Genomic DNA, 23,568 nt, shown 5'->3' with positions numbered 1-23,568 from the left:
GCACCCTCACACCCCCTCAGTGCTGCAAGTGCTGTATTCCAGCAAGGACACACCCAGGCTGTTCCAGCAAACAGCTCCTGGAAACACTGGGCTAGCACCAGGCACTGCCATCCCTCTGTGCCTGCCCATCCTTCTCCAGTGTGACTCAATTGCATCTTCACTGGTTTTTTTGCTTCCATTTTTCTGTTTTACCCCACCAGCCTGTATGCCCAAAGAGCAAAGCAGTCATTTTTCTTCCCAAACTTTCTACAAATACTTAAAACCCTTTCACACAAAAGTAAGTTTAAAACACTTAAGCACACATGGTAACTCTTTAAGACCTTTATTAACAGATGCTTGCAGTTTGACTTGAAAAAATCAGGCGTATATTTCATACAAATTAAAAATGAGGTTCTTAAAAATCTCAACGTGACCAGATATGAAACAATTTACAAACTTTTAAAGGTATATTGAGAAAAAACAGGCTTTTAAAAAACGTGTTTATCATTTCCAAAAAGAGAATTCTTTAGGTAAAAATAATAAAAACCCCATGCTGCATAGATAATGCAGATAGTTCTAGTAATCTGGTCAACAGCAAAAAGCAAGCACTTAAGGTCTTCAGTTCCAATTCTTTTGTTCATTTCTTATTGCTGGAATTTCATTTTCTTCTTCATTTCTTAAAGTCTTTTCTTGATGACTAAACTGCAAAAGAGGAAAAAAAAGGCTGATCAGACAGGTGATATAGGGTTAACGGGCTGCTTTGCATACCAAGACTCACCTGCAACACAAAAATTCACCCTAAGCTGCCTGTCCCAAGCTCACAGGCCAACTCTCAGCAGCTACTGCTCCTTTCAGCCCCCACCCCTGCCCCCTGCAACCACAGCAGCCACCTTCCCACAGGACCAGTGCCAAGGGCTCCAAAGAGAGCAGTCAGGCAACTTAAACCCAGAGGGATTCCTCTGCTCATGGGCAGGGCTGCTTCCACCAGGCTCTGCCAACATTCAGCCACTGCTCACAGCACAGAAATGAAACCCAATATTCTCCAATGCTACCAGGCAGCAAAAGGAACCAAGGTGCCATTGTGGTATCCTTTTGAAGCCCATGTTCTAAGAATTCATCCAGGAGATGTTGACCACAAAGATGAATACCAGGATACAACAAATGTTCACCAAAAGTGCACAGAGATCACTTTTTTAGCATGGCCTGGACAGTGACTGAATGATCCATCTGCAAGCAGAACATGAAGCACTCGAGCCCATGCAGAGCAAGTCCCCAAGCTCAGCTGCAGCTGCTGCCAGTACTGAGCCTTCTCCCAGCCCAACTCCTCCAGCCCCATCCGTGTGACCACTCAGTCTGCTCCCACTACAACCCTAAATGCCCCTTCCACCCTCCTGCCCTCCAGGTAATGAGCAAGTAACAAAAGGAATGGATACACACACACAGGTGACAAGAAATGCAGAACAAGTGGAGTCCTGGCAATGAAAATATTCCCAAATTAGCAGAACTGTCCCTCAGGAGTCAGCACCAAAGAAGCCCCAATTGCAGACAGGTTCCCTTGCAACTAACCCAGCCTTTGGCCCCTGCCCTGCACAGAACCCTCCCAAGTCCACACCTCAGCACTGCAACACAACTCCCACATTCTCTGACAAAAGCATCATCTTCTACCATTTTTTCCAGCACTGATTAGATAAAAAGCTGCTCCTGAGACACTCCTGCTAATTCTGCATCACGTTTGTAGAAATGGAGGCTGAGGTCTCAGTGCCATCCCCTCCCTCTGTAGGGACTCAGCTCAGGCACTGATGGAGCTAGGTAAATCCCAGCTCGTGCTTCTCCTGACTACTTTCAAGTCTTTACACTTGCACTGCTTCAACTTCTGGGTGAGCAGAGACTGCTGTATACCTGAACTACCGGACACAGCCAAAATTTAAAGTGTAACACTACTCCATCAATGACAGTTCAAGCTTGTAACTAAGTTCCCTCTCAATTAGTTGGCATTGAAGCAACAAAGCCTCGCAGTTTAGTTTTGCACTCACAGATCAGTTACAGCACACAAGAAGAGTCCAAACCTTGTAAGGCACAAATAAAAAGCAACAAAAGAAAGTCAGCAAAGGCATCTCCAGGCCCCTGGTCACGCACCCGGATGATGGTAGAGATGTTAAGCCGGTATTTACTCAGCCCCGCCCTGCTCAGCCTCGGGAGCGGACGTGTTCTCAGCTGGTGGTTCGGCTGTCTTCGTCTCTTTGCCATCTTGTGGTTTAGGGTTCTCTGGGCGTCTGCGTCGGTAGTTGAAATTACGGCGGTACCGACGTTGAGGTGGCTGCTGACTTTGGGTTTCATCCCCTTGGTTCTCTTTATCTTCTTCATTTCCATCCTCTCTAGGCTGTCTTTGACGAGGAGGACCCCTGAAAGTCAAGCTAGGCTTTAACCATGCAGCACCTGAGCATCGCCATGTCCTGGCTCTGCTGCTGAACAAGGCTAAAACCAGCAGCTCATGTGCAGCATACCTGCGAAATCTTGGTCTGTAACCCCGGTACATGTTTTGCCTGACTGGTCTGCCGTCTCCTGCACCCTGGTTGTCAGCACCCTGCAAGACATCAGGCCACAGACCCCCTCAGCCCCAGCCAGAAATGTGCTAACTCCACAGCTTGTCATGCTGAGAGAAAGGAGCTGGAAGGTTGTCAGTTCAGTCAAGGTGGACAGCAGTTCTAGGGAACAGGTGTGCACACAATGGAGAATCCTCCAGTTAATCACACAAATTGAAACACTGGTTTTTAGAAGCTGTAATATGAAGACCTTCATCTACTTCATTTCACATTACCACCAAACCTTACCAAAATCATCTAGAGTACCTACAAGAAGTGTCAAAAGCTGCATCCCATCACCCTGCTCCAAAGCAACCAAGCCCGTTTAGCACCATATGTCAGGCAAATGTTACCTCCACTATCTCTCCCTGTACGGGAGGGTTGGTATACTGTGGACGACGCCCGTAGGGCCTACGCATATAGTAAGGTGGGTACCGCCGCCTGCGATAGGGACGGCGTTGCTGGGCTTGACCTTCTGGAATGTTCTCTGCTCCTTCGTTCTTTTCCCCACTCTCACTGTTCTGATAGTTTTGCTGGTAGTTGCGTGGAGGACCCCTACGACGTGGATATCGTCTGTAATGGTTACGATCTGCTGCGTATTTACTGCCCTGCACTGGAACTCCACCAGGTCCTGTGACATTGGCTGCCTCCGCGCCCTGAAGAGTGGAAACAGCATTAGGGAAACAGGCACCATCCCACCAGCCACAGCACAACAGTCTAGCACTGAGCAATGATTTACATCCACATTGTGAAGAAATGAAAAACCATTCACCTCCTTGGATGTCATGAGGCATCGACTCAAACCACAGGCACCACACCAAAGCCTGCAATCTGAGCTTTCCATGTGCGCTCTGACACCCAAAAGATGTGTTTACCTTTTCTCCCTCAACCACATCAAACTCCACGGTCTCTCCATCTCCTACGCTGCGGAGGTACTTCCTGGGGTTATTCTTCTTTATGGCAGTCTAACAACACAACAGTGCAGGCACAGCATAAGAATACAAAGGAAGAATTTTTTCTTTTAAAGATTACTAAATACTCAATTTCTTTATCTTAGGAGAAAGACCTGTACTCCTGAAAAAGCAAGCGAATCATTGGGAAAATCCAGGAAGTCATAACATGTACCTGTATTACAGTCTGCACTATTTGAAATGTGTAACAGCTTTAACATTAACTGGAAGTACCTGTCAACATGCTGTCTGCTGGCTAAAAAGGCAGTTTGAAAACAAAGAGGAAAACTCCCACACCACACACTGCCTAAAGGATTCCTAATCAGAGTTTAAGATTTCACATCACTATGATAGTTATACGTTCCTCTGGAGCCTATACACCAATATATCAGCCTTTCCAATCACTTTTGGATTTCCAGCCATTGTTTCCCACACAGCACAGGACACAGCAGCTTCTGTGTTCCATATTCTGTACACATAAAAACGGCCAGGTATCAAGAGATCTCCTCCTCCAAGGCTTCCAACACCATAATTTCTACGACAGGACTAACCAATTAATCCTAAATCTACTCCAGCTGTGGCCTTTTCCAAGTGTCAGCACCAGACAATCCTCTCTATCAGTGGCCACCTGTCAAACAACACTACTAGAATAGACTCAGTTTTCAGTGCTCTGCACTACTGGGTGACATCTTCAACAGACAAGTTAATACTCAGTACACACCGTGCTCTGCTTATCAAACATTTTAACTGAAGGGGAAACAAAAGTGTAACTTTAACATATATACCTGCCACACAATTTCATTAGATTTTTTGTTCCTCAACTGAACAAAATCAATGAAAAACATGCCCACAGGTCTCAGTAACTTTAAAGAAATCCCTATTAGAACAGCAGCCAGTCCAACAGCTTTTTGTGACACCTGAGCTATGTAACAGGGATGGAGAAAAGCACACACAGCTATAACTTCTCAAACAACCTGGTTTCTTTCAGATTAGAGCCTATAACTGTTTTATTGTAAAAAATATTACACTAAAACAAATCATTACTGAACTGTTATTTCGGAAACATAGATAGTAGCTCCATGGCAAGTCCTGTAACACAACCAGTAAGTCAAGGTCACTCACAGGTGACTACTTGCCAATCGGGTCTGAAAGCTTCCCCTCAGGGTATGTATAACCTCTCACAAAGCAGTGCCTCTAAAAGCTGGGGATTCAGACAAAGAACAAGCAAGAAGCTGAGAGATGACAAACACAAAACACTTTCCAGGCATTGCTTTTCCCTTCCTCTATGTTAACAGCAGCAGCATATCCCTAACTCGAGACAAAAGAATGTCCCATGGACTCCTAAAATGCCAGAAGTAAACCAGGCTCCACTAAGAATTCTTTGTAGGCTGCTTACTAACGAGATACTGAACGAGAAAGGGCAAAAAGCAAATTGCTGACCACAGACAGCCTTGCAATCCAGACTAAATGAAGAACTAAACTAAGGCAAACCTGCTCCATGAAGTAAGACATAGGTGTGGTGTGCAGTCTTGGTCTATTTTCCAGAGGCTTACTTGTTTGCCATACATTATATCTAAGGATATGTATCAGTTAAACTGAAAAGCCCCTGCTAAAATGTTTGTAGACTTTCACTGAAAGCCTAGAGCAATAAAATCTAGAATTTTGCCTAGGAAAAAAAAGAGCTTCATTGGCACTTCATCCCTCAGTTCAATTAATTTCTCTCCCTGCTGCAAGCTTTTAATTTAACTTTATTTCCAGATCTTACTTAACCACGGTATGAATCCACAAGGTGACTGGATCCAAGCAGTTATCCCCAAGCCCATGCTGGCAGCCAGTGCAATTCTCATCACTGTACACCATCATCAACCCACTCAGCCAAATGTGCAAAACCCTAAAATGCAAGCAGGCTCTACTTGCAATGCAACCAAAAATCAGGTTTTTGTGTTCAAGTAACAGGGAAAATGCAAGGCTCTTCCACAACTTCAATCCTACTTAAATGGGTCAGGCACAGTCAATTGGGAATATGTTTCAGTTTCAAGGAAATCTTACCTGATGGACAAAAACATCTTCCTTGGTGTCATTCCTGCAAGACAACAGAAAATTGAAATTCGTGAATAAATTGCACAGTAAATTAAAAATGCAGTTGTTTGGTACAGAGCCAAAATGCAGATCTATCACAACAGGCTTTGAGCATTACTCCTCAACCTACTCTCAACTAGTTCCTACCCGCTCACTGTGTGTAGGAAGGAGATCAGCAGGCAGCTTACACAAAGTGCACAGCACATGCTGAAGGTTCAGTAAGGCACTTACTGCTGCACACCCCTCTATCCTTCATTCCCATCCATGGAGATGTCTGAACACCTGACAGGGACCACTCCCTCCTTCCCAGCAGTGTTCTGTGGGAGACTGGCCACTGCAGCTTTTGGAAGCAGCTCTGCCCTTGCCACTGGAGCCTCAATGTTTCGCTCACCTGAGGAACAGCAACACCAGCTGCCCATGAAGGCAGCACAGTCAATCAGGCCTTGGTCTCCCCTCTCAAGAACAGAAAACAGCTCAGGTCTGTGTCTGTAAGGACCCAGGAGCACCGAGCCTTCAGCATGACCCTGGCAGAGCCTCCACAACTGCCATGAGCCCCAGCCACCACAGCTCAGTGCCAGCTCCTGTCAGAAGTTTCTATTCTGCTCTGAAGAGGTACAACAGAGATACCCTTGTGCTGGTTAGAGCTGCACAAACCATTTTCCTCACTCCTGAAGCACGGACATCCCAGCTCCCATCACTCCAGCCCACCCTCACTGTGGAGCTAAACTTCATCACTGCATGGAAAAGTCTGAATCAACAGCAAAGTGGCTTTTGCTTCCTAGAATGACTGGTTAAAGACATAAGTAAGCTTTGTGTGAAAACATGCTCTGAACTAGAGTGCTCACAGCTAGTGGTAACAGAATACTTGGGTTGGTTTTAAATAAGAGAGGTGCTCCTCACCCCTGGCTTTAAAAAGTGAGAATTAACAATTAAACTTCTTCCAGAAACTCCATCCAAGCTACAGCTATTCTGTCAAACATCACTAGTAAAAACAAGTCCCCTTGTTTCCTCTCGAAATTAATGCCTACAGACCTCAAAGGTTACTGGGAAAAGGCAGCCAAAAGGCAGCAGAGCAGAGACATTCTGATCTCATCTCCAAAGCTCCAGATGCAGCACCCAAAAGCTCTTGCAAAGCCAAAGGTGAAAGACTCTTCTTCAAAACACAATGTTCAAAACGCTGAAAACCTCCACAAGAGAACAGTAACTAACATGTTTCTAGTAAAAAAGCTGAGCACCTTCCTTCATCCTCAGCTGAAAAACAGTGGTAGGAAGCGCTCATCCACAAGCGTGGATGCCTTGTACTTCTGCCCAAGTTGAATTTTGGACAACCAGTCCAGATACTTGTTTTTCAAATCCTTTTGCAAAACGGTTTCCATTCAAGAGGACAACGGAGTTTTGGCTCGACAGCTGACTGGGTCACAGGGAGCTCAGTGAGTCAAGTGAAAAACACACCAGGCCATTTTAGGGCCTCACACACCAGCCACACCACTCCCAATGCTGTTTTCCAGCAAGCACATCTGGAAGCAGCAAGCATGTGGTCATGTGGACAGGACCATCACTTTTCAAATAAAATTTGGAAGGGTACAAGAGAAACACCCATTCTGAAGGCTGAACAAATCACTTAGGTGATCTCTGTACTACACTCTTCAATTCACGTCCTTTATCCACTAGAATATATTAGAAAAAGGGACACAGACAAGCAGACAGACTAAGAAGATGCCAAGTCCAGCAGGGCACCAAACACCACACAGACAGTGCAGCTCCAGTTATGCTACAGACCAAGGCAGCAGCTTTTGCACATCTACTTGTTATTTTGGCAAACATGAGAAACAACCATCAAAAACCCAGAATTCAAACTCCCTCCTATTTTGAAACACAATTACACTTTTAACATTAAAAGCACACAGAAAACACCTGAAGTGAGCATGCATCTACATCAAAGCCCATTTCAGTTCTAAAGTCTCATTTTATCTGAAAGCACACCTGGCTAAAGCAGAGCTATGCAAGGGCAGGAGCTCGTGCACAGCTTCCCTGCAGCCAGGCAAAGATTCCAGAGCTGAGGAAATGTCTTCCCCTTCAGTTACCAGGCTCTAATCTCTTGATAATACGAGATCATGCTGGGTTTCTCATTACAAATGGCAACCTCAGGGATTAAACAGCTGCCAAAGTAATGACTGGGGAAGCTACTCGGATGTCTCAACTAGCTGCTGATGCTTCCTTGCTTGACTGACATCACAGAACATTTTCACTACTGAGGGAACAGGAAAAGCCTTCCCTCGAGGTGGGGTTTGTGGCTGGGACTTGGGAGGCGTTTCCAAGACCAGAGACACCACAGCTCCCGGCACTGGTGACTGCACAACACTGGGAGCTGAAGCATGGCGTGAACAATGCAAACTGGGCAGACTGGGAGGCAAGTTTGTAAAACTGCAGACAAAAAAACCAACTCAGGAGCTTGACAGACAATTCACACTAGTTCATAAAGTAACAGGCAGTTAAAAAGGCAATGAGGCAATGTTTAAGCCAAATATAAACAAAAAGGTCAAATAATAACACTACACTCGCTAGCCTAAAGCGAGATTCCCCAGTTTTCAGCCACATTCTGACACTGAGGGGTTTAAACACCATGAATTAAGGGAAACAACTGGCAACACTCCGGGGAGGCCTCCCCAACCAATGGGGCCATGAATGGCCCCATTTTTTAAAAACTTGTTTGCAGAGCACTTCCTCTCCCTGACAGGCCCACTTTAGGTATTGACACAACTCCCGAAGCGCTCAAATTATTAAATTCTTTCACATCAACTATCATAAAAAGAACCTTCTAGGCACTTGTTTCAAGAGACCCATCCATACACTTCAGTGTGGCATTAGACGTGTGAATTGCGCTCCTTTGCTCGTGTTCCTCAATAGAGTATATTTTAACTACCAAGTGCTCAAAGCCATTTTTGCTTACATTGACTGAACTTCACGCACGAGTTTAAACACTATGTGTGCTGACAACCAATATACTTTTATACCCTTAAGAACGGAAAAAAAAATCTCAAAACACCATGAAAGAAAGGACCATAATGCAGGACACATCGCCGTGGAAACAGACTCGCTTCGACAGCGCGGCTCTTGCCCAGGTTCAAGGACTCAAAAGCCAACCAGGCAAGCCCCGAGCAGGTCAGAAACCCCGGGGTGGAGAAAGGGAGCACCTCAGCAGCCCCTTCCACCGAGCAGGGCGTGAGGCGGCGAAGGCACCGCCGCCCCCCGCCCCTCCTGTCACCCGCGCCGCGCCCCCTCCCCGGGGCTGCCCGTGACAAGGCTCACCGCGGCCGGGCGCTCACCTGTTGATGAAGCCGTAACCGTTCCTCACGTTGAACCATTTCACTGTTCCCAAAACCTTCGTTGCTGCGGGAAAGGGGCAGAGGGGAAGGAGGGGAGGGAGCGGCGCGTCAGGGGCACGTGGCGGGGCGCGCGCACAAAGGCCCCGCGTGGCGGACATCTTGCGCCGCCCCGCCCCCACCCGGCACGCGGGGCCGGCGGCGCGCGGGGAGGGGGGCGAGTAACGGCCGCGGCGCGCGCCGGCGGGGACACGCGCCGGGGGCGGGCGGGGGGCGCGCGCCGCCCCTCGGGGTGGGGGGGGGGGAGGAAGGGTGGGGGGAGAAGGGAGCGCGCGCCACCCTCAGCCATGGCGGGGGAGGGGAAAGGGATCGGGGCTTCCCACCCACCCACCCACCCCGAGACCCCAGGGAGCCCTCACCGATGACCTTCTTGTCCCCGCCAGCGGGAGGCGCCGCCGAGGCCAGGCCGCTGCCCCCGTTCCCGGTCCCGCCGTTTGGCTTGGAGTCGGCGGGGGCGGCGGGGGCCGCCGCGGGGACGGGGGCGGCGGGCGGCTGGGTCTCGGCCTCGCTGCTCATGGCGGCGGCTGTTCGGTGCGGACGGTGGTGGTGACTGCTGTTTGCGCCGCCTCCCGCGGTGTGATGGTGACTGAGGCCGGCCGTGGGGGGGGGGGGGGGCTGCTCCCTGCTCCGGGCTCGCTGAGCTCCGCTCTCCGCTCCCGATACCGATCGAACTGGCTACAATGGCGGCGCGCACCGGCTAGCCACCCCGCGCGCCCCGCCCGCGCGCGCCGCAATTCGCCACCCGGCCCGCCCGTTAAACGGAGAGCGACCCCATTGGCCTTTCCCCAGCCCGCCTCCGCCCCCCGCCCAAAGCCTATTGGCTGCCAAGACTGCCTTTCCTCCAGCGCGCGCGCCCATTGGCCGCTCCGCCCGTGGCTGCCAAGCTCGCTTTTCTCACCGGCCGGCCCGGAGTCCCCGCCCCCGCCCCTGATTGGCCGTTCCGGCCGCCGCTCCCGCCCCCAACGGGCACGATCGGGGAAGTGCGCGCGACCATGTGGCGGCGGGTCCTGCCCGGTGCCGCCCCGAGCGCGCTTCCGCTCGTGGGGACGGCCAGGGCAGAGCGAGCCCGCGGCCCACTCCCCTTAGTGACTGCCACAAAGGGCCCGGAAGCCTTAAATACCAGCGGGAAATGACGGATTTGGAGCCGTGTCAGAGCTCCCTAATCCACGTACGGACGTGCAGCGAGAGCACTGAGCTGGCCCGCGGGGAATCAGCTTTTCCCTAAGCATCCCATCCTTCCCTTCCCGGAGGGTAGAAAGGCTCAGACTCCTCACCCTGAACCTTTCTGCCCCCCCAGGCTATCGGGAAAGCATTCTGCTGGGTCCTTTACCCTGCTGGAGCCGTTCTCCAACCACCACTCAGCTCCTCTTTGCCTCCTTACCCTTATGTCTTCACCTTACAGCGACCTGGAGATACCCCACATCTCTTGCTGGATTCCCCAGAGGGAAGGTCCAGAGGAAACCCCTGTCTTTGTCCAACAAATTAACTTTCCCTAGGCTCTTGAAAAATTGGTTGGTGGCCACAGATTCCTAGCCTTGCCTTGGCTATCATTTGTCCGACGTAAGAGGAGGGAAAGGACATCAGCAGCCACCCAGAAGGTGTCTGGGAGATGACCCACCACTCCACCTTTTTTGCAACCACCATGTATCCCCCTTAGGATCATCCCTTTCAGCACTGCACACAAGTCACTGTCCAGTTCACCATCCCAGTTCCCCAAATTCCACCCTGGCCAGGTGAGGGACACCAACGAGACCAAGCTCAACCCATTAGGAACACTGGTCTCATCCAGCTCTCTTGAGAACTCTTCCATCTGATCTTCAACTCAGTTAATGAAGGGAAGGGCTTGAAAACAATAAGAGAATCCCACAAAGATCTGCACCGGGATGATGACCTGGATAAAGAAGCTAGAATGATGTCAGAATTGGATGCTGCTAGTGAGTCACCTGAAAAATAATCTTACAATAGAATGGGAATTAGGGAATACACCAGGCAGTGACCCATGAGGGAGAAAATGGTGGAGAAAACTCCAACTCTAAGAAGAAATCTGGGGGGATTTCAGGGCCATGCACCTACAGCTGAAACTGTGGGCCCCAACAGTGTCTTTGAGGGGTTACACTGTGGGGTCCAGAGGCAACTCAGACCCTCAGGGCAATGCACGGGCCACCAGAAACACCATCTCCAGCTGCAGCATCCACAGCTGCAGGAAGATGCTGGAGCTGAGAGGAGCTCCATCATAGCCATAGGACATTCCATGATTTGCTGCATACAACACAGGGGTGACCTCATCATGGGGTAATTCAACCAAAAATATGGTCTTTGAGAAGACTTTCAGCCAGCAGATAATGAATAAGGCACACCAGCTGGAAAGCTGGAACCCTGCACATTCCACGTTGAAAGGAAATATAATGGGATGTAATTAGCCATTGCAACAACAAAGAGGTAGTAATGGATTTGCCACTCTTAATTAATCTGGGGAAGCTCTGTGACCCCTGTATGCAGAAAGTGAGACCAGCTAATGGCAATGATATAAATACATGAGGCTGAAAAAGTGCTGCTAAGCCTGGACGAGAAATAAACTGGTTTCCCTGGTGAAAAAATGGTGAATTTGGGTACCAGCAGTGAGAAATGCACTCCTCAGCACAGCACTGCCAGGCATAGCTCCCTGACCCAGCCTGTGGAGAATCTTCAACCCTCCTCTAACAGGAGAGGTTGCCCTCTGCAAAGTATTTGTGGGGCTGGGGAAGAAAGGACTGGGGTGTCTGTGCTTCTTTTATCACCTGATGTTCTGCAGGTATAAAGTGATATGCCTCAGGCTGGAGAGAAGTGAGTGTCCTCAGCTGCTGTGCATTCCTGGGAATGAGGACATAGGAATCCTGACAGCCAGAGCCTGCTGCCAGGATTTCAAAGAGCCATGAGAGAAAAGAGCACAGACAAGCCTGTGGGAGCTTCCTCCCATGTCAGTGCTGGGCAAAGCCCAGCTCAGGCACAGAGTGCACCCTACAGCTGCTGCCCAGGGAGGGATGGGATCTCTCTGCATGGAATGAAGCACCTGCATGTGACAGAACTGACTCTGTCCTAACTTTAAACAGGTCCTTCACCTTGAAACAGCTGAATGAGAAGCTCCTGCTGGAACCCAGCCCTGTGCAGGGTGCTGGCTTGTCCCCTGCCAGGTGGGTGAGCTCCCAGGCCTTTTCTGGGAGAAGAAAGGCATCCTCAGCTGCACTCTCATCACTACACAGGACAAGCAGCCCCAATTTCATCCCTATAGTATCACCATTCTGTGTTTCCCAGGACAGGGCTGCTCCAACACATTTGTAAGTACCCAGGTGAACTCCTCCTCCAACACATGGCACGTACCAGCTCAATGGCCTGGTGCTACCATGTGCTAGGGGAGGGCTGAAAGACACTTGTTTACATCAGAACTCTCCTCAAAGCACAGCACACAAAGGTTTTGGAGATTCCCAAGATGCTAAGAACCCTTCTGCCAGCCAGGCAGTCATAGTTACCTGCTGAGTGAACGAGCTGGTGCAGCAAAGCCCTGCCAAGCTCCTTTCACCCCTTCTTTCTCTCAATACCATTCAGTAAACTGAACCAGCCAGGGATAATGCATGTTGCTAAATGTTACAGCCCTTCTCACCTGCAGAAGAATCCATTCTCACAAATGTTAATTGATGTGCACTGTACATGTTTAAAAAATTCTTTATTTACATTTCAAAATGTTAAAAAAAAAAAAGGACGCCCATTATTAAATAATTTCAGGAGAACCTCAAGAGCATGGATCTGGCCTGTGGAGAAGTCTGGGGCAGTGGGTGAGCTGGAATTGGAATTGCATGGAGCCAGCACAGGTCTAATCACCAGTAAAGGAACACTGAAAGGAAGAAGAAACAGGTCTGAAATGCTGGATAGCCATTCCTAACAGATCCTACGAAGCCAGGCTGTGCAGTGACTCTGGGGGCCACACAGCAATTTTAACTGCATGCCAGCAGCTCCACACAGCAGCTCTCATCATCCAGAGAACTCAGGAGCCCTCCTGGTTCTGCCTGCCAGGCACCCACATCGACTTCTGAAGTTAAAAGCAACGGTGCCTGTTTCTCTTTTCAAGGATCTTGACAACTAGCTGACATGGCTGTCTGACATCAGGCAATGCAAAAGTTGTTCTCATCCCCAGTCAGATGAGAGACATGAGGGTGCAGCAAGGCTGATCCTAACACCTGGCTGGGAAATGAGTGAGGTGGCACCAACCTTGTACCCATGAATGAAAAGCTTCCAGGCTCAAGCCGGGCATTGGCCAGAGATCTTGTACTCCAAACTAAAATGATAACAAAGTCTGGGCCTGAGGACAACCCTAAAGGGAACCCAACAGTTCAGCACAGCTCTGCAAGAAAAGGGACAGCCTTGCTAGCAGGCTTTTTCAAAAGCCTGTAAATGCCACCAAAAGTACCAAGGAAATGGAAGAATGATTACATTCCCTGTTGTCACTTCATCAAATAGCAAGAGCTCCCAAGAGTCTGAAGTGCTGCAGGTCTCTAAGACTTTATTACAAAAGAGGGAACATTGTGGGCAATTCCAGATGCCTTTGGATATCATTTAATGGAAGGTCAAAAATTGTGGGTATGTGCTTTTGTCAGAGCTGCCTCCTGAAATTTGGAAAAAATCAGCACCTTTTGGGTGCAGCAGAGTTTTGACAAGTTGCAGCCTAACACACTGAAATCTAGACAGATTGTTTAAATACCTGTTGTTTTTACAGTAAAGTGAGCAGACAAATGGAAACAGAATACTGTATGTTAGCCTGAGACTGTTGGTTTAACCAAAATGAAGCCTGAGTAACAGTAAATAATGGAAACATCTCCCTTCAGATAAGGGCAGTGGTACTTTTTTCAGGTTAAGGTAATGTAAAATGGTAATTCCTTGGTCCTTCAGTGGTGTCAGTCCTACAGCTGTACTGAGCAAGGAGACTCAAGTCCTCCCTTTCTCCTCTCCTTTTCTTGATCCCTGCCTGTCCCACCCATGGATACTCTGCTTTTTGTAGCTGTTGGAAAGTTTCTCCAATCTGCAGGTCAAAGTGAGGCCTCCCACCAACTAGACTGCCTGGGTAATGCCAGATGGATTACTGCTGCAATTCCCTTTCATCCACTTTATAGAATCGAGGCTTCAAGGCAGCCTAACCCAATCCAAGAAAAAACTCCCACAAACCCATCTCCCCTCAACTGCAGCTGCAAAATCTTATCCCTGCTGTGCTGCCTCTGGTGTTTGTGCAGCTTGGAGGGAAGCCAGTTTTGGGACTTCAGCTGGCAAAAAAGGAATGCTGTTAGAGAAGCACTTTCTGGTGTTTCACTGAGCTGAGACAGCTCTCTGCAGGTTCAAAGGAATGTGAAAATAAGTCAAGAGAAAAGTAAGAAGCAGAACAGCCCAGAGTTCAGGGCACTGTGCCTGTGAAGACTGAGACTTACCACATTGCTCCTTCACTGCTTCACATTTCCCCACACTGAGAAATCACAACTGGCAACTTGGGTTTGTTATTGGGACCCGTAGGCACATTCTGGAGACAAACAAATACAGAACATTAAAACTTATAAAAACACAGCAAACCCAGGCAATGACAGGTACTGGAAGACTGGCTAAGAGGTATCTCTGTAACATGAGGAACAGGGAATTCCAGACACATCTCTGAGGAACAGAAAAGCACCATTACACATTTGGCAACAGGCCCAAACATAAGCTGGTGAATTCTCTCTGTAAGCAGAGGTTTGGGACACAGACTAGAGACTTTAAACTGGAGGGAAGGAACAGAGCAATAACTGGAGAGCTCCTCATGGAGACACTTTGATACCAAAAGCAGCTGCCACAAGAAAAACCAACTTGTGTTCATATAGGAAGGAAAGAGACAGTGGCAAAGCAACCCTCATTCTGAACCTCCTGATGTGCTGGACTCAGCTGTTCTCTGAATCTCTAATTTTCTTTACTTTGTTCTCACTGCACTGATACCCAAAGCAGGCTCACCATAACCCTCCAGCAGATTATACCATGCTGTACAACTCCTTCCATGTGACCTTTTCTCAAAGCTCAACAGCTCTGTGTTTTCCCTGCTTTCTAGATTAGAGGCCCTTATGCACATCATTCCACATGTGTCAATGGAGTCAATGCTGGATGTCTCAGAGAACTTGCTGCTATTTGTTAAATCTGCTCATTATCCTGCCATGACACCCAGGCCTAATGCTGGCAGCAATTATCACCCAGACTGTATTTATCTTCAGCTCCTGGAAGCCCATCAGGAGATTAGTTTAATTTTTCTTATTAAACATGCTGATCATGGATCAGCAGAACTGATGATTTTGCATCCACTGAATAATCCCAGGCAATGGCAAAGAAGTGAGATGCTTTACACTCTTGTCTGAGCTGCTGATGAAACAACTTTTTAATTCAGCCTCCTGAACAAATGCAAAGCAAATAAAGCCAAGAACGCAATCCCAGCTCAGAGACCATCACAGTCACAAGATCCTAGCATTTCCAAAGCCAGCTCATATGACAGCCTGTGCTTCAACAGATTTCCTGCTACATTATAATGATGACAACCAGTTATCAATACTGGTATTCCCTGGTATCCTGTAAACAGACAGCAGGAGAGAACAAGACAACCCTACTGAATCCTGTACATGACTTTCCAATGCACACATTCACAGGGAAGTATCCATATTCAAACTTACTTCGATTTTTCTCATGACCAACAGCCCATCGACAATTTTACCTAGAATGAGAAAATTTATCCACTTCAATATGGCTATTTTTTATCTTTGTTCCCCCCCCACTCATCACAGGTACATGCACTTTTGTCCTTCCTGAAAACCCCAGTGCAGTGTGTAGTTATTGGGCACTTCAGGGTTTGTTACTGATCTCTAAACTCATAAAGGAAACGATCCCTCTTCAAACATTCTCCACACTCAGCACAGATTAAGTGCCTTTTCCCATCACAGGGGTGGTGTGTGTAGAAATGTGGGGTTTGAGCCCACCAGCTTAAGACTGGCTTGGAACTCCTACAGTTCAACCAGCAGTAAATGCAAGTTAGCAGATACGGTTTCACAGAATTACTGTCCAAAACTCTGCTGATAATGGAGAAGAAAGGAATCCTTCCATTCATCTGTGCCTTCTGCACTGGCACAAGGACTTGTGTACAAATACAGTACACTGAACACTCATCTAGATTAGAGCTAACCTGTGAAAAAATGATGCAACAGTGATCCATCACAGTATCAGGCTGCCCAGATCCCTCAGACAGCACAAGCGAGGAGGGAAGAAGGAGCAGTCCACACCCAGAGGTGGTTGGGCACTGAACAGGCACCCCAAGGAATGATCACAGCCCCAGAATTTTGACAATGTTCTCAGGAACAAAAGTTGGTCCTGATGATCCCTCTGGTCCCCCTGCAGTTCAGAAGATTCTAATCCTAACTATTTATTTGAACAGCTTCCCTGCAGGATGTCTTTGAGCTGGCACTCCAGGACTTTTACTGCAGGTACTCACCAAACACAACGTGTTTCCCATCCAACCAATCACACTTGGAGCATGTGATGAAGAACTGGCAGCCGTTGGTACTTGGACCACTGTTTGCCTGGGGGTTGAGAATGGCAAAATACAACAAGCACACAATTTCAGACTGGCCAAAGCTGAAGGCAGACACATAAAGAAGAGGTGTTGCTCAAGACTATCATATTTTTAGCTTATTGCTAGACAAACCAAAGGAAACAAGATACACATCTGCAGGAGAGCACCCCGTGCTGGGATGTAGCATGTCACCACCTCTGGTCACACCAGAATGTGCAAGAGCCACGTCACCAACTATTTATTATTTTCTACAAAGGTGTGTTCAATACGAGGCTGTGCCGAAGTCCAGGCTCTGGAGCACACTCCTGAAAAAAGGCTGAACTTCTTGGTGACAAGTATTTATTGGCTGCAGCATTACCCCAATGAAAACTGAATGCCAGAAACCAGGGCAAGAAAAAAACCCAGCTGATTTCTGGTTTTGGGGAGGTTTCCTCAGAATAAAAACTAAAAATTTTCAATGATCATGATGAGAAAAGCAACAGCTGTATTGGCACAGGGCTCACAGAAACTGTGGGATGCAGATGTGAAATTTTATTCACACCCAAGTACATAACCCAGAGCATTTGCACTCTGTTAAGAAAACATCTCTACAACACTGAAGGCCATTTGCCATATTGACAACCAGGAGCTACTAAAGCAAATTTCTGTCCTGATGAGTGAACTGGTCAAGTTTTGCAGCTGAAGGACTGCTAAGGACAGGACAGTTTTGGCTTTCTAGTTAATGTGAGCCATCTTCAAAAGGATTCAGCTGGGATCCATGGTTTGACACAATATAATGACTTCAGAGCCATGCCACTTCAACACAAAGCTGGCAATGCTGGAGTGAATCCCTCGTCTCACACCACAGTACACTAGCTGCTTAGCTGTGCCATGACACCTCTTTTTGAGCCACGTTTTCAACATGGATGAATAACTAACCCAAATGATGAAATGTCCTAAGCAAGTGGTTTTAATGGAGAGCAGCTGAAAGAGCTGGGGAAGAAGCAGTTGTGGACAGGAACACTGAAGCACTGGTTCCGTTTGCTTTTTATTCCAAAAGTCAGGGTATTGTTCCTACCAGACAATGTGCAACGGTTGCAGTTTCTCCTGCTATGTTGAATAGGAAGGTCTGTTTTAAAAGGTACCATGGTAACACTGCTGTGGCTTTGGAAGTCCCAAATCTCTGTTTCATCCTTGCCAAGGTCAGTGTTTGATAACAGTATCAGGAAAGAAGAAAACACCACCAACTCACCACTGTATGAAAACCAAACGAATGAAGCTCTTCTGAAAGCAATCAAGCCAAGCCTGTCCCAGAGCTCCAACAGGCAGCAAAGAAAGGATGCTGCAGGATCAGGACTATTGTGTCAACCCAACATATTAACCCATAAGTAGCTGCTTGACTAGTAGTTACAAAGCAGACCTTATACTCAGTGGCAGAGATTCTGTTGTTCAGCAAATACTGTATACACTTAGGGCACAGAGAAAGTACCAAAAGCTTTTTAGTCTGTAATGTCATTATTTTATACTCACCATAGAAAGCAGGCCAGGAGCAGAGTGTTTCAGCTTGAAGTTTTCATCTGCAAAAGGACCCCTATATATACTGGCTACTCCAGTGCCATCTCCCTGCATGACAGAGGTGCCCAGTCAGCCATAGCATTTGTCATGTAGCAACTGCTACAGAACAATTCAATTTAAAAATTAATTTAAAATCTCCAAGCAAGAGGAAAGGACAAAATGGATGGTTTTTATTGCCTTTTACTTACACCAGCAGTGAACACATTGAGCATTTAATTTCTGAACAAGAACAGCAATTGGTTTCTAACTACACAGTCCACCATTAATATATTGGCAGAAGCCCATGGAGATGGTTAGTTTAAGTCCAAGCCTCCCAGAGTGAAGTGGAGGCTGCAGATTGCTTGGTACAGACCCATCAGGACTTGGAAGGGAAAAGAGAGGAGACACAGAAATATGGGCTGGTGTGACAAAGAATGCAGAAGTGGTTGCATGGCAAAAGTTGCCTTACTGTGAGTTTATGTATTTCACCTTCTTTTGGCGAATAGAAATAGGAAAGCAATCTCTCTGTCCTGCAAAAAGTTTCTAAAATAAAGATTTTCTAGTTTGTGCTGTACTTTTTACTAAGTCCAGACATCTTGTGCTTAATTACAAGCCCAAGCACTCAGATCTCAGGACACTTACAATGAAAGCAGCAGGGGCTCTGACAGCTACAGGCTGTGGGCTCTTGGCAGCCCACAAGCTCAGAATTCTGCAGAAGCCTGGCAGGTGCCTCATGTCAGACACACCAACTTGAGGGACTGCTGAAAGGCCACCATGCCCTTGGGTCCAGCCTTACAGAGATGTTCCTGTATGATGACAAAAGGGCTGAGCAGGGACCCTTCAACAGGGTCCTTAAATATGCTGCAGGGAGAAACCCTCCAGGGAAAGCTGTAGAAGCAATGTAAGTAAGTATCTCTGGAATAGTCACTTATATTTACTATCGTGACAGTTAATTCCATTTCTGTGTGGAGCTTCCCTTTCTGTTTCACTTCAGACCCATTTCTTCTGCCTTGCTACAACGTTTCCCTTCATTGCCTTTCTGCCTAATATACATAATCTTTATTAGGCCAAACTTAACAGAGCAATAAGATATCAGTAATATATCACATGCAGCTCCACGTCTCTTCCTCCACTTGCCCATCCCTTGTTTGTTCTCCTCCTGCTCTCTGTAGTTTACTTAAACTTTTGGCTCTGAGACAGAAACTTGCACCCTGTCTCAGGGGTCAGTGTGACTGAGCTTGCTCCCCAAGTGGCTTTGTAATAAACATAACATAGAAATTCCAAATACTGGAGCAATCTGTAAAGCTTGTTGAGATGCAGTGGAAGTAATACAGCACACTGGGACATCTGAGCAGTGATTAGTAATTGTGATTAGCAACTACCCCAGTCTGGTGCTGCTGAACTGCCTGCTGTGTGGCCATTTCTCTCAGATTCTTTCATACAACCAAGTTTTATATTAAAAAAGCTTTATTGCTTCCCTCATATTTTGAAACACTTCCAAAAATAAAATAATTTTACTGAGTCCTAGAACAGTGAAGAGATCCTGTGGCCCTTCAGCCTTACTCATATATTCTGCTTATCCCCATGTCAGAGCACAACCACCATTGTGGGTGGAAAGTCCTTTCTATTTTGGGACAATTTAGTAACAAAAGGCCAGTTTTATTTAAATGACGTCTTACATTACACACTGGGTACTGTACTTAGGGTCTATCTACAATGTGAATTGAAATTCACAGAGGTTTTTGTCTGGAGGAGGATAACAGAAGAGGGAGGGAAAACAGGGGGGAAAAAAAAGTCAAGTTTTGAAAGCTTCCAGAATATTTTGGGAAGAATGTGTGTTCACTCAAGTCTCCAGATTTGTTTTCAAGTGGTCTGTTGAAGTAAGATGGCAGCAATGTTATGAGGACACCTCCAGTTACTACTGGATACCTCAAAAAAGAAAGAGATCCCACAAATCAGCCCAGACCCTTGGAAACAGTAGCATCTTATACCATAAAGGAAAAGGACAAAAAGAGTACAGGAGTACATACATTTACGAAGTCACCTCCTTGGATCATGAAATCCTTTATTACCCTAAAGAAGTAAAACAACACTTAGTTCTCAGTGGCCAAAGGCCTCAAGGAGCTCAGTGTAAGGTGAAAAGGGGTTCTGCCTTGCTGTGCAGCAGAAGTTAACAGTCTGTTAACAGTCTAAAATCTACAACAAATACTAATTAGTGGTTGATATGAGGTCATTTAGGACTCAGTGCTTTTGACCAGGGATAGTGATTAGGTGATAGATGCCATATCTGCAACGGCACACCAGAAACAGGGGATTCCTTCCAGTGGGGAGGGCAGCAACCCCATGTCCCCCAAAGCCCCAAAATTGCATTAACCATGATCCACAAATGTCTCCAACACTAATAATAATTACTAATAACTCAAGGCAGGTCACAAAACCCCGTGTTGCTCAGGCTGCTATTCAGTGTCTAAACAACAGCAGATGGTTTACCTGTGGAAAGTGCTTCCTTTATAACCTATAGGGACACCATCTTTCCTGTAAGGAAGTGAAAAGGAAAATTATTGACACCTGATGGATATCCCAACACAAAATTCTCCCAGCAATTCAGAGTCCCAAAGGGTTGCCCTATACATCAGCAGCTGCCTTGAAATACAACCAAGTGCTGCAGCCTCTCAGCTGCTGCTGCTGGAGGCAAAAAAAAAGCCTCAATGGGCTTTGCACAAGAAATGACTCTGTTCCCTGCAACACCCACACCATCATCTTCACAGGATCCCACTGCAATGTGCAGCATGAGCAGGTGGGCTTTGCAGACAGGGCATTTTAGAGCCACCTGAGCACAAAAAAAGTCATATCAAAAAGGGAAACCTGCCATCTCAGTGAGTCTCCAAGCCCCTCACAATTCCCTCAGAACAGATTTCTGTTCCATTTTGTACTGGTACACCAAGAAAAAGTTCAAGACAAACCCTTTCTACCTCACCCAGCCCTGTGTCTCCAGTAGGACACTTAAAAGACATGATAATCCACTTACCTGAATTCACCTGTACAAAACTGCCTGGCAAACAAAAAGAGAGCAGAGTGTTAGGTGCACGTGAACTCTGAGGGCTGCACCAAATGGTGCACAGGATTTTCCTTGTTGTGTCAGAGATGCTCCCAGAGAAACAGGAAATGGTAACTCCTTCCCTGTGCCATTTCAAAACATTTTCTGTGCTCTTTGTGGCGAGGAGGTCAGAGAGTTAACACCAAGGTTGTAAGAGACAGTGAATGTGGGGCAGGCACCGTGTTTGACAGAGACCAGGGTATGTCTATCCCTCCAGTGGAAGCGGGATTTGCATGGTGCATCCCTCAGGGGATGGCAGGAGACCTCCACCATGGCACAAGGCACTGCCTGCTCTAAATGCACGGACAAAATCAGGAGGCTTCACAGAGGAAGCAGAGGAGGATCCCTTCCAGCCAGAGAGGGTCCCCTGAGAGACCAGGGTGCCACACAGCATCTCTGAGAACAGACAGACACACAAAGCAGGTGAAGCATTTTGGGACAGGTGACAGCGAATCACTTTGCCACCAGAAGCCATTCCTGCACCAAAAAACCTTTGCAGTTCCAGTCCAGCCTAAACTGCAGGAACTGAGCAGCTCATTACCTGAAGTTCTCTGCTGTTTTGGGTACAACATCTGCGAACAGCTCGATCTTCATGCGGCCGACCTCCTGAGGAGATGGGGGCCAGGTGAGTGTTCCAGGCCCCCTCACACACACATTCACCTCATTCACCCCCACTATCCCCATCCCTACAGGCCCCTCCTGACTCAGCCCTGCTCCTCACGGGCGCAGTGACCCCACAGCCCCTCACAGCGCTTCCAGTGCCAGCCCCACGCCGAACGCCCGGCACCGCCCGTGCTCTCTCATCCCCACAACACTCCGACACCGCCAGTTATCCCCGCAGTCCCTCCTCGTTTTTGGGCACCCCCACCTGCCCGCCGATGGTGACATCGAAGAAAACCACGGGGTTGTTGGGATTCGCCGCCAGCGCCGACATCGCGGGTAGCGCGCAGGAAGCGGAAATGGCGGCGGGAGGCGGGAACGGCGGCGGGATGTGAGGGCCAGACGGGGCTGGGCGGGATGAGGGGTCCGGCTGAGCGGGGTGTCTGAGGCGTGGGTGGGGTGTCCGAGCTGTGTCCGGGCTGTGTCCGAGCTGTGTCCGCGCTGTGTCCGGGCTGTGTCCGAGCTGTGTCCGGGTGTGTCCAGACTGTGTCTGGGCTGTGTCCGAGCTGTGTCCGGGCTGTGTCCGGGCTGTGTCCGGGCTGTGTCCGAGCTGTGTCCGGGTGTGTCCAGACTGTGTCCGGGCCGTGTCCGGGCTGTGTCCAGGCTGTGTCCGGGCTGTGTCCGGGCCGTGTCCGGGCTGTGTCCGGGCTGTGTCCGGGCCGTGTCCAGGCTGTGTCCGGGCTGTGTCCAGACTGTGTCCAGGCTGTGTCCGGGCTGTGTCCGGGCTGTGTCCAGGCTGTGTCCGGGCTGTGTCCGAGCCGTGTCCAGGCTGTATCCGGGCTGTGTCCAAGCTGTGTCCAGGCTGTGTCCGGGCTGTGTCCGGGTGTGGCCAGGCTGTGTCCGAGCTGTGTCCAGACTGTGTCCGAGCTGTGTCCAGGCTGTGTCCGGGCTGTGTCCGGGCTGTGTCCAGGCTGTGTCCAGGCTGTGTCCAGACTGTGTCCGAGCTGTGTCCAGGCTGTGACCGGGCTGTGTCCGGGCTGTGTCCGGGCTGTGTCCGAGCTGTGTCCAGGCTGTGTCCGGGCTGTGTCCGGGGTGTCTGGAGCTGCTGGAGGAGCTCAGGATCCCCAGAGCAGAGCGCAGTGGCAAGGCCTGCCCATTCACCTCGCTGGTCCCCGGGCACACACCGGCTGAACATGACCCCAGCTGGTCTGTACCAGCCACTCTGTGGCCAGTGGAGCCAGCGCAGTGACCACCCACCTGTGGTGAGGCATCTCCAGGTCTTGGGTCAGTTCTGGGTGCTCCGCTAGAAAAAAAGACATTGCGGAGCTGGAGCGTGTCCAGGGAAGAGAATGGAACTGGAGAAGGGTCTGGAGCACAAGGAGCAGCTGAGGGAGCTGGGAGGGCTCAGCCTGGAGAAAAGGAGGCTCCAGGGGAGTTTCTGGCTCTCCACAACTCCCTGGTAAGAGGATGTGGTCATGTGAGGGTCAGGCTCTGCTCCCAGGACAGGACAAGAGGGACTGGCCTCAAGTTGTTGCAGGGGAGGTTCAGGTTGGACATGAGTAAGAGTCTGTGTGGAAAGGCTCGTCCAGCCCTGGCACAGAGTGTCCAGAGTAGTGGTGGAGTCCCCATCCCTTAAAGGGTTTAAAAGCTGTGTAGATGTACCACTTGGGGACATGGCGGCCTGGGCAGTAGTGGGGGAAGAATTAGTCTCGATCTTAGGTCTTTTCCACTAATTCCATGATTGCAACAGTTAGGTCTGTGCTTGTTT

At 48.5% G+C, this 23,568-nt stretch overlaps 2 protein-coding genes across 3 annotated transcripts; both read right to left on the bottom strand.

Moving 5' to 3' along the window:
• Positions 1-306: 306 nt before the first annotated feature.
• Positions 307-9,690, bottom strand: YBX1 (Y-box binding protein 1). Of its 2 annotated transcripts, none has more exons than XM_014881736.2 (8): positions 9,333-9,690; positions 8,917-8,980; positions 5,561-5,594; positions 3,437-3,526; positions 2,915-3,217; positions 2,484-2,563; positions 2,116-2,381; positions 307-681 (listed from the first exon to the last, which is right to left on the bottom strand). In XM_014881736.2, exons 1-7 carry the CDS (start codon positions 9,487-9,489, stop codon positions 2,147-2,149), a joined length of 963 nt encoding a protein of 320 aa, XP_014737222.1. In that variant the 5' UTR covers positions 9,490-9,690; the 3' UTR covers positions 307-681; positions 2,116-2,146. The 2 variants fall into 2 exon arrangements, with proteins under 2 accessions (XP_014737222.1, XP_014737225.1); XM_014881739.2 differs by having other exon boundaries at positions 2,116-2,393; positions 9,333-9,680.
• Positions 9,691-12,656: 2,966 nt separating this feature from the next.
• Positions 12,657-22,170, bottom strand: PPIH (peptidylprolyl isomerase H). Its single transcript, XM_014881711.2, has 10 exons — positions 22,069-22,170; positions 21,742-21,806; positions 21,132-21,155; positions 20,594-20,638; positions 20,134-20,176; positions 18,080-18,172; positions 16,490-16,577; positions 15,678-15,718; positions 14,424-14,512; positions 12,657-12,841 (listed from the first exon to the last, which is right to left on the bottom strand). Exons 1-9 carry the CDS (start codon positions 22,132-22,134, stop codon positions 14,444-14,446), a joined length of 534 nt encoding a protein of 177 aa, XP_014737197.1. The 5' UTR covers positions 22,135-22,170; the 3' UTR covers positions 12,657-12,841; positions 14,424-14,443.
• Positions 22,171-23,568: the final 1,398 nt, after the last annotated feature.

Source organism: Sturnus vulgaris, chromosome 25 (genome assembly GCF_052056855.1).
Source record: "Sturnus vulgaris isolate bStuVul1 chromosome 25, bStuVul1.hap1, whole genome shotgun sequence".
NCBI classification, from domain to species: Eukaryota; Metazoa; Chordata; class Aves; order Passeriformes; family Sturnidae; genus Sturnus; species Sturnus vulgaris.
Note: the sequence above shows the minus strand (reverse complement) of the source record. Positions and strands in the feature narration are given on the sequence as shown.

Coding starts and splice junctions, on each gene's coding strand:
- YBX1 (XM_014881739.2), bottom strand. CDS start 9,489: ATGAGCAGCGAGGCCGAGACCCAGCCGCCCGCCGCCCCCGTCCCCGCG. Junction 3,527..5,560: donor AAGATGTTTTTGTCCATCAG/GTAAGATTTCCT, acceptor TTGTGTTGTTAG/ACTGCCATAAAGAAGAATAA. Junction 2,394..2,483: donor TACAGACCAAGATTTCGCAG/GTATGCTGCACA, acceptor GTTAAAGCCTAG/CTTGACTTTCAGGGGTCCTC.
- PPIH (XM_014881711.2), bottom strand. CDS start 22,134: ATGTCGGCGCTGGCGGCGAATCCCAACAACCCCGTGGTTTTCTTCGAT. Junction 21,807..22,068: donor ATGTCACCATCGGCGGGCAG/GTGGGGGTGCCC, acceptor CCATCTCCTCAG/GAGGTCGGCCGCATGAAGAT. Junction 18,173..20,133: donor AAGGAGGTGACTTCGTAAAT/GTATGTACTCCT, acceptor TCTGTCATGCAG/GGAGATGGCACTGGAGTAGC.